This window comes from Dipodomys ordii, unplaced genomic scaffold (assembly GCF_000151885.1).
Source record: "Dipodomys ordii isolate 6190 unplaced genomic scaffold, Dord_2.0 Scaffold13, whole genome shotgun sequence".
Lineage (NCBI taxonomy): Eukaryota > Metazoa > Chordata > Mammalia > Rodentia > Heteromyidae > Dipodomys > Dipodomys ordii.
This window is the reverse complement of record NW_012267229.1, coordinates 17024870-17040055: the sequence shown is the minus strand read 5'-3', so window position 1 is coordinate 17040055 and position 15186 is coordinate 17024870. Positions and strand designations below refer to the sequence as shown.

General features: G+C 41.6%; 1 protein-coding gene across 1 annotated transcript in view; it reads left to right on the top strand.

Moving 5' to 3' along the window:
- Positions 1–15186, top strand: part of Ndrg3 (NDRG family member 3) — an 81669-nt gene that overhangs the window by 24451 nt on the left and 42032 nt on the right. Inside the window, exons 3-7 of the mRNA XM_013010696.1 lie at positions 4976–5011; positions 10427–10532; positions 12058–12178; positions 14604–14666; positions 14766–14802. Of these exons, the coding sequence (XP_012866150.1) occupies positions 4976–5011; positions 10427–10532; positions 12058–12178; positions 14604–14666; positions 14766–14802 (363 nt within the window). The remainder of the gene's footprint in view (positions 1–4975; positions 5012–10426; positions 10533–12057; positions 12179–14603; positions 14667–14765; positions 14803–15186) is intronic.

The window sequence follows — 15186 nt, the reverse complement described above, 5'->3', positions numbered from 1 at the left end:
TCAGCTCAAGGCTAGCGCTCTACCACTTGAGCCACAGTGCCACTTCCGGCTTTTTTCTTTTTGCTTATGTGGTGCTGAGGAATTGAACCCAGGGCCTCAGGCATGCAAGGCAAGCGCTCTACCACTGAGTCACCTTCCCAGTCCCTACTCTTTAATTATTATTATTTTATTTATTTATTTATCTATTGGCCAGTACTGGGACTTGGGCAGTATCTCTGAACTTGTTTTTGCTCAAGGCTAGCACTTTATGCTTAAGCCACAGAAACATTTCCGGCTTTTTCTGTGTATATAGTACTGAGGAATCAAACCTAGGGCTTCATGCATGCTAAGCAAGCACTCTACCACTAAGCCACATTCCTAGCCTTTAATTTTTTTTTTAAATAGCTTTTACCAGATATGATTGCATTGGACTGCGGTCCCAACATTCAAGAGATTAAGGCTGGAGGATGATGAATTTGAGGCCAGTCTGGGCTACATAACAAGACAATGCAAGAAAAACGTGGGGGCATTTAGACAAGTGCAGTGGCTCAAATCTATAATCCTAGTTACTTGGGAGGCAGAGATCAGGATTGCAGTTTGAGGGCAACCTAGGCAAAACAATTCCTTTCTCAATTAAAAACTGGGCATAGTGATACTTGCTTGTCACTCCAACTACATGGGAAGAGTAAATAGGAGGGTCCCATCTAGATTGGCTCAGGCAAAAAACTAAACCCTATCTCAAAAATAACCAAAACAGGGGCTAGGAAGGTGGCTCAGTGGTAGAGTGCTTGCCTTACATAGATGAAGCCCTGGATTCTATTCCTCAGCACTACATAAACAGAAAAATCCACAAGTGGCGCTGTGGCTCAAGTGTAGAGTGCTAGCCTTGAGCTGAAGAGCTGAGGGACAGCACCAGGCCCAGAGTTCAGGCCCCACAACCACCACCACCACCAACAAACAGCCAGGTACTTTTACTGGTAGCTCACTCCTGTATAATCCTAAGTACTCAGGAAGCTAAGAGCTGTGGATCATAGTTTGAAGCCAACCCAGGCAGAAAAGTATATGAAATTCCATTTGAAATTAACCAGCAAATATCTCATACTAGACATGTGGTTCAAGTGATAAAGCATCTACCTAGAAAGCACAAATCTCTAGTATAGGAAGGCCCCTGCCACTGTAATCGTGAGCTCTCACTGATGATGGCATGATTGCTGTACAGTCTGAGCTGTGGGAACCAGTTGATGAAATATATTAATAGACAGGCTAAGAGAAACAGAAAGAAAAAGAAAGGTCTTGGAGTATAACTGGTAGAAACAAACATGTATTAGACCCATCGATGGCACTACAAAAATTTACCTTCTTGAGCCACTTCATTTACTGTCTATATTTGGCACTGAGTCTTCACTGGCTTCTACCTTACAGTAATATAAATCTTTTTCCTTGGTGTATCATTTTTTTTCTCTTTCTCTAAATTTTTTCCACGAATTCTTTTCTGCTGTTTAAGTCTGCTTAGTGCAAAAACTTATCTGACTTTGAGCTTAATGACATCTTTGAAGGAATCTAAGGAAAAAGCAAGAATTTACAGCTTGGAATGTCTGGTTTTGCTAAAGGAGGACCATGTTACCAGAAACATTAGAGACAAGCCTCTAGGGAAGCGCTCCAAAAAGTCCTCAGGTTCCCAGAGTATACCCAGTGAATAGGTAGCATTGTTGTTATGTATGGCCTTGGTTAACTATAATTGAGTTTAGTGCCAGCTAATAATCCATTCAGAAATTCTGGATGCCAAACATTGTCAAACAGACCCAACTTCCTTTTTTCTAGGATGACTACAATGAAACTCAAAGCCATTCTCCAATAAGGCCCGGCATTTCTTAAAATGAAAAACAAAAAGGGAAGAAAGTACCCACGTATTATTCTTTCTTCTAACTTAGTAACTTTTCCTACTGAAAGTCTAGCTGTGTACACCGAACTAAGGTCATATAGTTGTTTCTTTTTTTTCTTCTTTTTCTTTTTTTTGCTAAGTTCTCAACAAACAAGATACCTTGCATTTCTGGAAGGAATTGCCTCTTTCTGCTTTTGGCATTTCCCTTTGTGCTTATCTCAGAAGTTCCCACCTCATAAAACGCCTCCCTGCTGTGATCATATGGTCGTGAGGAAGAGGAATTCATGCGAACAGTGACAGCTGCTTCCTGAAGAGCTCCTCAGAATTTATGGCTCTGTATTCCCTGACCAAGATCTTAGTTCAGACCAGAATAATTTTCTTTAATTTTTCTAAATAGTCTCTAGAGGACATTGGGACTCCTATAAAACATCGTTATAAATCATTCCTCAGAAAATTGAATTAAACTTTAAATTTCATATGACAAACTGCTAAGTTCAAAATTTTTCTAGTTTTCTAGTTATAGAAGGAAATATACATTCTCTTAGTAGAAATATATAGAAGAAAATTATAATCAATATCCTCTACAAAGAAATCGTGAGTGTGGTTAATGTTTTACTCTTTTTCTTCAGTCCTTTTATTGGGGCTAGGGTGGTAGTGGGATTTGAACATAAGCCTGTTGACAGCTATTGCACTGCATAGAGCAGCTCCAGATCATCCCAGTTCATTCTACTACTAACCTCCTGTCTGAGGGAGAACAGGAAGTTGTGGAATCAGGAAGAATCTTTTCCTTTTTCCTTTATTTGTGGTGCTGGAGATCATACCAGGGCCTCAAGAATACTAGGTAAATGCTTTACCATTGAGCTATACACAGAATTATTTCTAAGCGGAGCTTCTCAACTGGGATGGGACTACTTTGTATATTCTCTCACAATCAGGTATCTGGAGATACAGCTCTTGGGAAGATGCTTATTAGCAACTTCACACCTTCTAGAAGCTGTTGGAGAGATAATAAATATGTCACAATAAAACGGTTTCTAAATAGTGAGAAAACTTTTCAGGGAGGGTCTTACACTTTATGAAAAATTTGGTCCAAACTTTTTTTTTGTTTTTTGTCCGTCATGGGGCTTGAACTCTGGACCTGGGCACTGTCCCTCAGCTCTTCAGCTCAAGGCGAGCGCTCTACCTCTTGAGCTACAGCGCCACTTCTGGTTTTCTGGTGGGTTATTGGAGATAGGAGTCTCACGGTCTCTCCTGCCCGGGCTGGCTTTGAACCGCGAGCCTCAGATCTCAGCCTCCTGAGTAGCTAGGATTACAGGCATGAGCCACCAGTGCCCGGCTGGTCCAAACTTTTTTATTTCCAAATACACCACTCATTCACTTTTTGTACTTTTTTCTTTTTTCCTTTTTGTACCTTTTTTTGTAAAGGCAATGTGCAGAGGGGTTACATAAGTAAGGTAATGTGTACATTTTTTTGAGCAGTGTTATCCCCTCCCTTGTTTTCTTCCGTTTTTCTGCCCCCCCCCCACTACTCCCTCTCTGCCAAGTTGTAAAGTTCACTTCCAACACAGTGTCTAGAAAGTATCACAGTTGTATTGTTTTGTTTTATTTATATCAAATTCTTGGGCTGGGAAGGTGGCTCAATGGTAGAGTGCTTGCCTCACATGCATGAGGCCCTGGGTTCAACTCCTCAGCACCACATAAGCAGAAAAAGCTGGAAGTGGCACTGTGGCTCAAGTGGTAGAGCGCTAGACTTGAGCTGAAGAGCTGAGGCACAGCACCCAGACCCAGAGTTCAGGCTGAACGACTAGCAAACAAACAAACAAATTCTTGCAACTTCTGCAGCATCTGAAATGCTGCAGAAATGCCTGAGTCATCACCATTGATTTTTTTTTTTTTCCTCTCCTCAATCAAATACAACTTTCACAATCCCTTTCAGAAGCTTGGTGAATTTTCTTTGGATCTTTTGACTGTGTTCTGTTTTTTTTTTTTTTTGTTTTTTTTTTGGGTCCGGTCGTGGGGCCTGAACTCTGGGCCTGGGTGCTGTCCCTCAGCTCTTCAGCTCAAGGCTAGCGCTCTACCACTTGAGCCACAGCACCACTTCCGGCTTTTATCTTATGTGGTGCTGAGGAATCGAACCCAGCATGCAAGGCAAGTGCTCTACCACTGAGCCACCTTCCCAGCCCCTGTGTTCTGTTTTTTAAATGATTCAATGGTTTGTCTTTTTATTTTCCTTATTAGTCATTTCATATGCCAGTATATTTAGAGCCCTGTTCTATCTTTCTTTCCTTCAGTGACATTGCTACCCCCTTGGTTCTGGAACTTAATCTTAGGTCCTTGCTCTCTCTGGCTTAGCTTCTTCTACTCAAGGCTGGCATTTTACCACGCAAACCATATTTCCAGCCTTACATTGCTTTTCTTGGTCTCTAGTTCTCATTCATCCATGACATTTTCCTCTTCGTAATCCTTTAATTCTTAGATCTAGATATCCTTGCCTCCTGCTGTCATTTATTCTTCTCAGAGTTGGTCCCTAATACTTTTCTTTTTTTTGGGGGGGGGTCTAGTCATGGGGCTTGAACTCTGGGCCTGGGCGCTGTCCCTCAGCTCTTCAGCTCAAGGCTAGTGCTCTACCACATGAGCCACAACAACACTTCCGGCTTTTTTCTTTTTTGCTTATGTGGTGCTGAGGAATTGAACCCAGAGCCTCATGCATGCAAGGCAAGCACTCTACCACTGAGCCACCTTCCCAGCCCCAAGGTCCCTAATCATTTTCATTCCAGGTACTTTCCCATGTGTGTTCAGAGTATGCTATAAAACTCTCCACACAAGTTTTCACTGCTTTCCTCCTTTAGGGAAGCTTGAAGTTAGAAGTTTTTATAGGAAACTAGACTTTACTTTCAGAGTAAGTCTACCAAAACAGTCTTTCCTCTGAAAATGTAGCCCATACTAACTCACCAGTAATTCACTCTCCCTCTGAAGATTTTGATGAGAACTATTTAAGTTTTATGGCAACCAAGAAGTTATACACACTCCAGCTCTCACTGTGAATTGAATTTGCTGAACAATTGGAAAAACCTTGTGGGAAAACTGACTGCCTTTTTTGCCTTCTCTTGACAGAATGTTACACGAAACTTCCAGGACTTTGACTGTCAGGTAAGAATTGTATGAATACTGAGGGCTCTATACAGATCTCTGTTTCCTTTCTTCCTGTGGTGATAGTCTTGTGGAAGTGGACCCCTTATCATAGCTAATCATGATTCCTTAAGGTTCTTTGGGAAATTGAGTCAAGTTTATTTAAACTGTGATTTCATTATGCTCAAAAAGTGTCTGCCGGGTACATGTGTTATAACTGTACATGACTGGGTTGAACTCTCTATGATTAAGGTCTTCTTTCCTCAAATGATATTAGAAACCTCATGGAATGTTTTCATTGACTACAGAGAAAATAGATGATGGGCAGTTTGGAGGCTAGAGATCTCAATAGCAAAACCTTTTCCTAAATGAAAACACAAATTATTATTAATGCAAAATGGAGATTTCTGTTGGCTTTATGAAAAATTTAGGCTGACTCATTATTTTTGTAAATGTATTTTTCTTCCTAGTGCATCCGTTCTTTCACGCTTCCTCCCCCCGCCTCTGTGCTAGTCATAAGGCTTGAACTCAAGTTTGGGTGCTGTCCCTGAGACGTTTGCTCAAGACAGCTCTACCTTTAGCTTTGTTGGTAATTAATTGGAGCTGAGTCTCATAGACTTTCCTGCCTGGGTTGACTACGCCCCTGAAATACTTCCTATGGCTAGAGAGTGTTCTGAGTTGTGGTATGGAGTTAAATAGTCATTAACTCTCCTCTTGTTCCTCTAAGGCTACAAGAAGAAGATATTAGACCTAGCTTTGAAGGGAAAAAAGACAAATTTTAGGTTGACGTACTACAAAAGAAGTTTTCAAATACACTGTGATTCTTTTTTTTTTTTCCAAATTTTTTATTGTGATTAAGTGGTTACATAATTTCCCAAATTTCACAGTATTGTGGGATAGTGATGCTTAGTTAAAGTCACAAACACATTCTTACTTTCATGGAGCAAATTGTCTATCATGGTCTATAACATTTATGAGTTCTATGAGCTTTGCAAAACAGTTATTTCTTCCACATTGGGTGATATGTACATTTCTTTTGTATAGCATCAGCTGTTCCCTCTTTCCCACTTGTTCCCTCCCTCCCATAGCTGCCATTGTGTTACTTAGTTCATTTTGGTCAATGTCCAGTGCAGCTGATGGGTCTTGCTGGTGTATGTTTTTCCCTGATTCCCTCTAGTTCTGTGTCATCCTCCTGGTTTCCCTCCAGTGTGCACGTATATACCATACATGTGATCAGCAGCATGGGGTTATTTAGTAGTGATTCGACCAGATGGGTGGAAGTCCTTTGTTTCTTAAGTCCTGCTAATTTTGTCGTATCACCTAACATTTTGGATTTATCAGGGAGACCATGTACCGTTTGTCTCTTTGCACTTGGCTTTCCTCACTCAACATGGTTTCTTCTAGCTCCATCCATTTCCCTGCAAGTGCCATTATTTTATTGTTTCTAATGGCTGCATAATATTCCATTTACACTGTGATTCTTAAGAAGGCTGAGAATTGGGTAGTTGAAAAGCAAAAGTAAATGTCTGAAAGTGTCAGCTAACCTAAGCTAAGAGGTATAAGAGGTAACAGGAGAGACTAAAGCCAGAAATAAGGAAAAAAAATGTATCTCAGAAATGTAAAAGGAAAAAAATTATCTACTGATAGGCCAGAGGCAGAGTGATTGGTAAATTGTTTTACTATTTATGAAATTAAACAAGATTATGCAATGGACAGGGGTATGGTAATGGAATATTACATTAAAAATCTGCTATATTGTGCTGAGGTGTGGCCCCGTGGTGGAGCACTGACCTACAATGCACAGGGCCCTGGGTTCTGTACTCAGGCACACATACACATATTTCTATTTAATAATGGACACCATACCCAAGTCTCATAATGAAATCTGTTTATTGGAAACAAAATTTCATGCTAACCAAAATATTGACATTTCCTAGAGTATGTAAGGTTTACTTAAATTATTTCAGACTGGGCAGGGAGGGAAAGGAGAAGTAACAGGTGTAAAGTGATGATGAACCAGTAATAAGTGGTAAGTCCCAGTGTGTGGTGCTGACTGCACATTGAACTGAAGGGAGAGGACTGTAGAAAAGGTGAGATTAGCCAGGCACCAGTGGCTCACGCCTGTAATCCTAGCTACTCAGGAGGCTGAGATCTCAGGATCACGGTTCAAAGCCAGCCTGGGCAGGAAAGTCCATGAGACTCTTCTCTCCAATAAACCACTAGAAAACCAGAAGTGGCGCTATTGCTCAAGTGGTAGAGCTCTTGCCTTGAGCTGAAGAGCGCAGGAACAGCGCCCAAGCCCAGAATTCAAGCCCCACGACCGACTGAGAGAAAGAAAAAAGAAAAAGTGAGATTACTAATAGCCAACTCTTAATTTTTTGAGAGGACTCTGAGTAAGACTACAGCTATCACTGGGAGGGAGAGTCAAGGCTGGAGAAGGATATCTCAAGTCCAGAGAGCAAAAAGATCATGTTCACTGGTAACCAGCCTTGGAGGGGTTGGCAAAACCTGTGAGATGTTGCATTGTCCTCTGCCCTTTAAGCACAGGATCTCATTGTAGGGTCACATTCTAGAATGCTGGGCTCACCAGCAGAATGCTAGAAGTCACCAGACAAAGAGCCAGTAAAACAGGTGAGACTTGACAAGAGCAGCAAGGTGGCAGCAGCTGGCGCCCTGCAGTGTCCTGACCACAGAATCCACTCCATAGCCAGAGTGTCTGCACTGCTCCCCACATGGAGTTTCCTTCAAGCTACCCACATACTAGTTTCCAAATCCCTGTGGAGGTCAGTTCCTTCTTCTCTTCATACCCTTTCCTCTCAGAACATTCACCCTCACACACTTGGAAAATGAAGAGGAGCCTTCTCAGACCTTGACAAGCAATGCAATTAATAGAACCTAGGACTTTCAGCCCTTCAGTGCTTTGGTAGTTACATGATTAAAAGTCATGAAATCGGATCTCTCTAAAGGATTGAGATTTTGTAAAAAAACAATTTTATCCAATTTATGAAGATAAAGTAGTACGTTGCCATTTTTTCTTGTCTAATTTTAAAATGTTTACTTCATCTATTATATTCCTGTTTTCTTCTTCTGACCTTTTCTGATAGTTCACTTTACACACACACGCGCGTGCACACACACACACACACACACAGCCAACTACCTGGTCGTGGGAAAGTCCTCTGCTTAAGGTCACATTGCAATCTGGTGTTTCATTCCGTTCTCAATAGCCGGAACTTTAGTCCTTAAGGTCAGCACTTTACCACTCGAGCCACAGCTCCACTTCTGGCTTTTGTTTTGGTAGTTAATTAGAAATAAGAGTCTCACAAACACCCCTTCCTCAGACTGGCTTTGAACCAACATTTTCAGATCTCAGCCTCCTGTGTAGCTAGGATTACAGGCATGAGCCACTGATGCCCAGCTAGTAATCATGTTCTTACATTTTTAAGATTTTTTTGCATTAATACTTCTACTAATTGCTCAATTTTTATTTTTTCTATTTGACAATCACAGCACCTGATTATTCTACTTTTCTCATTCAAGTCTTTCAATAGGTTTTAATAGGAGTGTTGACTAACAGCAAATAACAGAAATGTGTAGTCACCCATGGAGATTGATCTTAAGAGACATCTCTCTGCTTTAGATTGGGGCTTAGGATTCAACAGACACCAACCAGTGCATTTGGGATGGATTGGCTATAGATGAGCCTGTGATGTGAAATGTTCTGATGTACAATTAGCCTGAAACCCTTCTGGATTCTACATTGGAAAAGAAGTTAAAAGTCTGATGAGGTTTGTTATTAAATAGGAAATTAAGTTGGAAGCCTCTTGCTTCTGTTGAATTTCTATTGGAAAAATTAATCTTGACTTATCTAGTGTGAGACTTTTTAAACAAGTTGTGAATGTCATCAACAAATTTAGTAAGCTAGATATTGTGTGTGTGTGTGTGTGTGTGTGTGCGTGCGTGCACACATGTGTATATTGGTACTGGGGCTTGAACTCAGGGTTTTTTGCTCTAATTTGGCTTTCTTGCTCAAGGCTAGCACTCTACAACTTGAGCTACACTTCTACTCCCATGACTGTTATTTTCATTTTAGAAACATAAAAGAGGTGTAGACTGTAATAAACCTCATTTACTATTCTGCGGTCCCTTTCATTCCTACCTCAATACTCTTGGCAATACAGCCACTCCCAAGCAGCATACTCCTTGGCTAAGCTCTGTTCTGACCACATTTGAAATCTTACAGGTATATGGAACAAACCCAAATCAAATAGCTTAAACCAAAGACTATCTAGGGATAGCTCCAAACATAAGAACACAAAAAGCTGGTACCAGGCTTTGTAGGAGATCCCTAGTTTCTTCTGTCAAGAAAAACACCAAGCTAAAAATGGACTTTCTTATTACAAAACAAATTCCTAGGGGAAGGACTTGGGAATCCACAGTTGAAAGTCATATTTGGAAGCCAAGTGCTGGTTGCTCACACCTGTAATCCTAGCTACTGAGGAGATCTGAAGATCGCAGTTCAAAGCCAGCCTGGGCAGAAAGGCTGTGAGATTCTTCTCTCCTATAAACCATCAAAAAACCAGAGGTGGCACTGTGGCTTAAGTGGTAGAGCACTAGTCTTTAGCTGAAGAGCCGAGGGATAGCACCCAGGCCCAGAGTTCAAGCTGCACAACTTGGGGGGGGGGGGAGGCTGGGAGTCATGTTTGGGCCAGGAATGTGGCTTAGTGGTAAAGTGCTTGCCTAGCCTGCATGAAGCCCTGGGTTCGATTCCTCAGTACCACATAAACAGAAAAAGCCTAAAGTGGCATTGTAGCTCAAGTGGTAGAGTGCTAGCCTTCAGCAAAAGAAGCTCAAGGACAGTGTTCCAATTGTAAGTTCAAGTCCCAGGACTGGCAAAAAAAAAAAAAAAAGTCATGTTCCACAAACACATCCGCTAAGAGGTACTTGGTTACAGGTAAATTACACATAAGAACATTCCCAGAAAAGTAGACTGTAGACAGACATAGCCATAGCATTGTCCTGAAATTCTCTGCAGGTAAACATGTAATTAGAAGCTGACATTCTACACAGAAATGGATTCATGTCTTCTGTTACCTTTACTTTCCTTTCTCAAGTCTTACCTGGCTCCTTATCCAACTTGCTTCTTTCCCTCCCACAGCCTATTACAAATACATTCTGAACAGATCCTGACTTCCAGGATGCCTGAGTGAGCCTTGAGGATGACAGCATCTATTTTTGTTTTGATATGTATTATCTATCTTTAGAGGAATTCGAAAATATAAATAGAATGTATAGTATAACATGGTGGGTTTCTACCTCATTACTACATCACGCCTCACCTACTAGGAAATGACAGCACAGCAGTTACTGTGAAACCTTGGCAAACCTAGAACGTTCATTCTGCCTTTGTTAAGACCTGAACTTCTCTTGTTATAGGAACATGACATAGAAACAGCCCATGGTGTGGTCCACGTCACAATGAGAGGCTTACCAAAGGGAAACAGACCAGTTATCCTGACATATCATGACATTGGGCTTAACCGTATGTATTTGATTTTGCACCTTTCCTTTCACCATAATGGATAACCTTTGTATATTAAAAAACAACAATAGTAGTTCTCTAGTAGAGCAGAGATGTTCTCAGTTTCAATCCCTCTCCTTATCACTATTATCATTCATGGCAGGATTGAAAGTTTGGTAAGGACACAAGGCAATGTGTTTTCCAGAGTACTGGAATTAAACCTTGCCTTTGTGTCATATCTGCTACAGGATTGAATGTTAAGAAGGAACAACTGAAATTGTCAGTACTTTTTTCATATTTTTTTTGTCTGCTTTGGGTTAGAAAATGCAGAAATTTAACTTTGTTTTGAGCACTGCAATGCCTCAAAGTATTCTTTCCACAGCCTGTCCTAGGTGAATTTTTTACATGGTACAGGTTTAAGATCCCTAGTCCCAAAGATCAAAATCTAAAATACTGCAAAATCTGAAGCTGCTTGAGTGCCTCAAGTGGAAAATTCCAGCCCTGGCCTCATATGATAGAACACAGTCAGTATATAGGTGCAACAAAAATAGTGTGTTTATCTATTTGTGTTAGGTTAATATGGAACCCAGAAGAAAAATATTTCACATCCAGACCTAGGTCCCAACCAAAGAGAATTCTTTGTACATGAGCAAATTCTCAAAAATTAGATCCCAGAGCTGGGAATGTAGCTTAGTGGTAGAGTGTTTGCCTACCATGCATGAAGCCCTGTTCAATTCCTCAATACCACATAAACAGAAGAAGCCAGAAGTGGTGCTGTGGCTTAAGTGGTAGAATGTTAGCCTTGAGCAAAAGAAGTTCAGGGACAGGCCCTGAGTTTAGGTCCCAGGACTGGCAAAATAAAATAAAATTAGATCCTAAACACTCTGGTGAGAAGTATTTTGGGTAAGAGGTAAGGTGTGTTTTATCATTTCAGAAAAGGATAAAGGACACTTAGCCACAGAAACTATAACACAGGGAGTCCAGATACGTGTGTTTATCTCAACAGCCACTACTGTGGCTTTCAGAGTGGCCTGAATTTGAGTTTATAGTCCAAGGCTACAGCTTTTGTACCACCTAAACATGGGAACTCATTTCATCTCTGATCCTAAGAGGGTAGAAAACAAAGCAGCCACTCCTTCCTTCAGATTGAAGCAGCAATTTTGGCAACAAGCCATCCTCTGTTTGGGAAATGTGTACAGCTGAAGATCTTCCCTCCAGCCAACCTCATGTGATATCATCAGTATATCTCTGTCAAATTTGAGGATAAGATGAAGGAAAGGACAGCATTGTGGCTGTTAGACTAAGTGTGCACCACCAAGAAACCAAGAACACCCCAAAATAGTTTATACTCTGCATAGTGGATTTGAGAAGGAGTAGTTTGGAGACATTGTGATGCTTTCTGTGAGTCTTCAGAGCTGTGTGAGCCAGAAGTTTTGTTGACATATCTCCCTTTAGTGGAATGGTGAGTTAGAGGAAGGCCTTAACTGAATAGAGAAAAATTGAGGATATACTGGAGACATGACTTATGGGTATTTGTATCTTGTAGATAAATCCTGTTTCAACACTTTCTTCAACTTTGAGGATATGCAAGAGATTACCCAGCACTTTGCTGTCTGTCATGTGGATGCCCCAGGCCAACAAGAAGGGGCACCCTCTTTCCCAACAGGGTAAGGACACAGGAGAGATGTCTGGGAGAGTGAGCTCTCTGGTGACCACGCAGTCAGAAGAGCCATGGCTTAAGCTGTAGGGGAGCAGTAGCCAATGCCTCCCTGATGACATCATAGCCTGTAGGAGAGGTTGCTCAGCTCATTGTACTGAGCAATTTTCTTCTTGGTCTGAAAGGACTATTTCATTGTTGTTATTGTTATTCTATTCCTGGAACTTGAACTCAGGACCTAGGTGCTATCCCTGAGCTTTTATGCTCAGGCTAGTGCTCTACAACTTGAGCCACAGCTCCACTTCCTGCTTTTTGATGGTTAATTAGAGATAAGAGTCTCTTGGACTTTCCTCCCTCAGCTAGCTTACAACCATTAATCCTCAAATCTCAGCTTTCTGAGTAGCCAGGATTACAGGAGTAAGTTCCTGGCGCCCGGCTTAGAAGAACTATTCTGTCTATTAGCGAAACTTCATGTTTTCCCACAGGCAGAGTGGATGTCTATGGCAGGGACTGTTGCCCTCTAATCATAAGACTTAATGTGTCTGAAACAGTCTCACTGTATTAGATGTTGCCCCCTAAGCATTTACTCTAAATCTTGCATTTTTGTGTCTTTTCTTAAGTTCGCAGAATCCTCTTCCCCAAATCAGACCACATCCTCATCCTTAGCTGCCATGCAGGGATGGAGTCTGGATATCCATTTGCTCTGACATCCTTCCTGACAAGCATGGATGCTGTTTTACTGACCTTGGCACTCTGTTTCAATACTTAGCCACTTTGCCTGGCAGCCCTAGCCTCACAGTGTTCTTATCTATGTATGACATGACTGTAGAAAGAGCCTTGAGAAGGAGGAGTGGGAGCACACACTGGTCTGCTCATCCTTTCCTTCTATCCATCTGCAGAGCTGCCTTTGGCAGCTTTGGCTTTGTTTACTGGCTTGACTGATAAAACTCTCTGGGATACATTCCCTAATCTTCTCATTCTATAAGTGAGAAAAATTGAAGCCTAGAAAAATCAGCAATGTGCACAACATGTAGCAGAGCTTGGATTTGAATCCAGACAGTCTGGCTCCAAAATATGTAGACTATATATCCAAACTGTTCTGCCTCTCAAATGCAAATTGACCAGTGATTACTTGATAACCAAGAAATGGATCCTAGTTCCTTTTTTCTGTTTTGTGCACAAATGGTTTGAGAACATTCCATCCCTTAGTGTTCATCAGAGGCAGACTGACTTCTTTGTTGGTTTTCACAGCAGACCTTGCCTCTTATATCAGCAGTCATCCTGTGTCATTCTGTCATGCTATTAGTTTTCTCCTTGTCTCCTGCTCTGAGTCTGCCTGGGCTTGCCTAACCATTTTAGGTTCAAATGGCTCATATCAGGAACAATCAGTCAATAAAGTAACTATGTTATCCTGTGCTTACAGGAAATAAATAAGCATTCATGCTGAGCGGCCTAAGAGTTGTAAATTTGCTTAGACTCAAGAAACCTTCATTTCCTTTTGCATGCAACTACCCCAGTTGAACAGCAGATAATAGACTAAGAGTTATTTGCTGAGTTAAGTCTTTCTCTTGGAAGTTTCCTGAGCCTGAAACCTAGCTGAAATGATTATAAGGAGTATAGAAAATAACACAAGGAGTTGGTGCCAGTGGTTCACACCTATAATCTTAGCTACTCAGGAGACTGAGATCTGAGGATCACAGTTCAAAGCCAGCCCCGGCAAGAAAGTCCATGAGACTCTTATCTCCAATAAGCCACCAGAAAAACCAGAAGTGACACTGTGACTCAAGTGGTAGAGGGCTAGTCTTGAGCTGAAGAGCTGAGGGACAATGCCCAGGCCCAGAATTCAAGCCCCACAATCGACAAAAAAAAAAAAGAAAGAAAGAAAAAGAAAATAGTGAATGGCAGCTCGCAGGGCCGGACGGGGTGGGGGTGGGGCGTAAATAAAATTAAAAAAGAAAAGAAAATAGCAGAAGGGCCATGGAATGGGTTTCTTTCATGTGACTCTCTCTGGGCCAGAGAAACATAAGAGGCCTCTTTTACTTTCTCCTTAGCATGGCAGCTGTAAAGTATTACCCATTTTATGCCACAGGCATCTCTTGGTACCACATCACCTCCTTTGAGCCTTTGGTAAAAGACAGTGTGTTTGGGCTGGGAAGGTGGTTCAGTGGTAAGAGTGCTTGCCTTGTATGCATGAGGCCCTGGGTTCGATTCCTCAGCACCACATAAGCACAAAAAGCCAGAAGTGGCACTGTGGCTCAAGTGGTAGAGTGTTAGCCTTGAGCTGAAGAGCTGAGGGACAGTGCCCAGGCCCAGAATTCAGGGACAAGACTGACCAAAAAAAAAAGACAAATGTGTTTCTCTAAGAGCTGCTCTAGCTCTTCTAGTGCCTGGAAAATATGGATGTGCTCTGACTTGGATGTCCTTCTGGATTTTAGGTACCAGTACCCGACGATGGATGAGCTTGCTGAAATGTTGCCTTCTGTTCTGACCCACTTAAGGTTGGTTCATTCTACAGTCTTTGATATTTTCTTTTCTTCCCATCACTTGTTTTTTGTTAGTTTCTTTTTGCTTTTGACTTTGTATTGTATCTTTATCAGGGTGTACAGTTATGAGCAAAACATTGTGCTTAGTGAAGTGAGGAGAAAGAGTTAACAAGTAAGCCAACAAAAATTGGTATGAAGTTCAACAAAAGAAGTGAGCTTGCCTGTAACTCAGTCCTGGAGCACATGCTTCCATGCATTATGCCCTGGTATTGATCCCCAGCACCAAAACAGCAAGGAAAAGAAGTCAAGTAGATGTTGTGATAGATAAAGATAGGATTCTCCAAAGTAAGAAGACCTACTATGGAATGACTCTCTAGGAAAGCACTTGTAGTCTGAGACCTGGAAGGTAAAAGCAGCTACTTAGAAAGTGGATTCCAGGGCTGGGAAGGTGGCTCAGTGGTAGAGCGCTTGCCTTGCATGCCTGAGGCCCTGGGTTCGATTCCTCAGCACCACATAAGCAAAAAGAAAAAAGCTG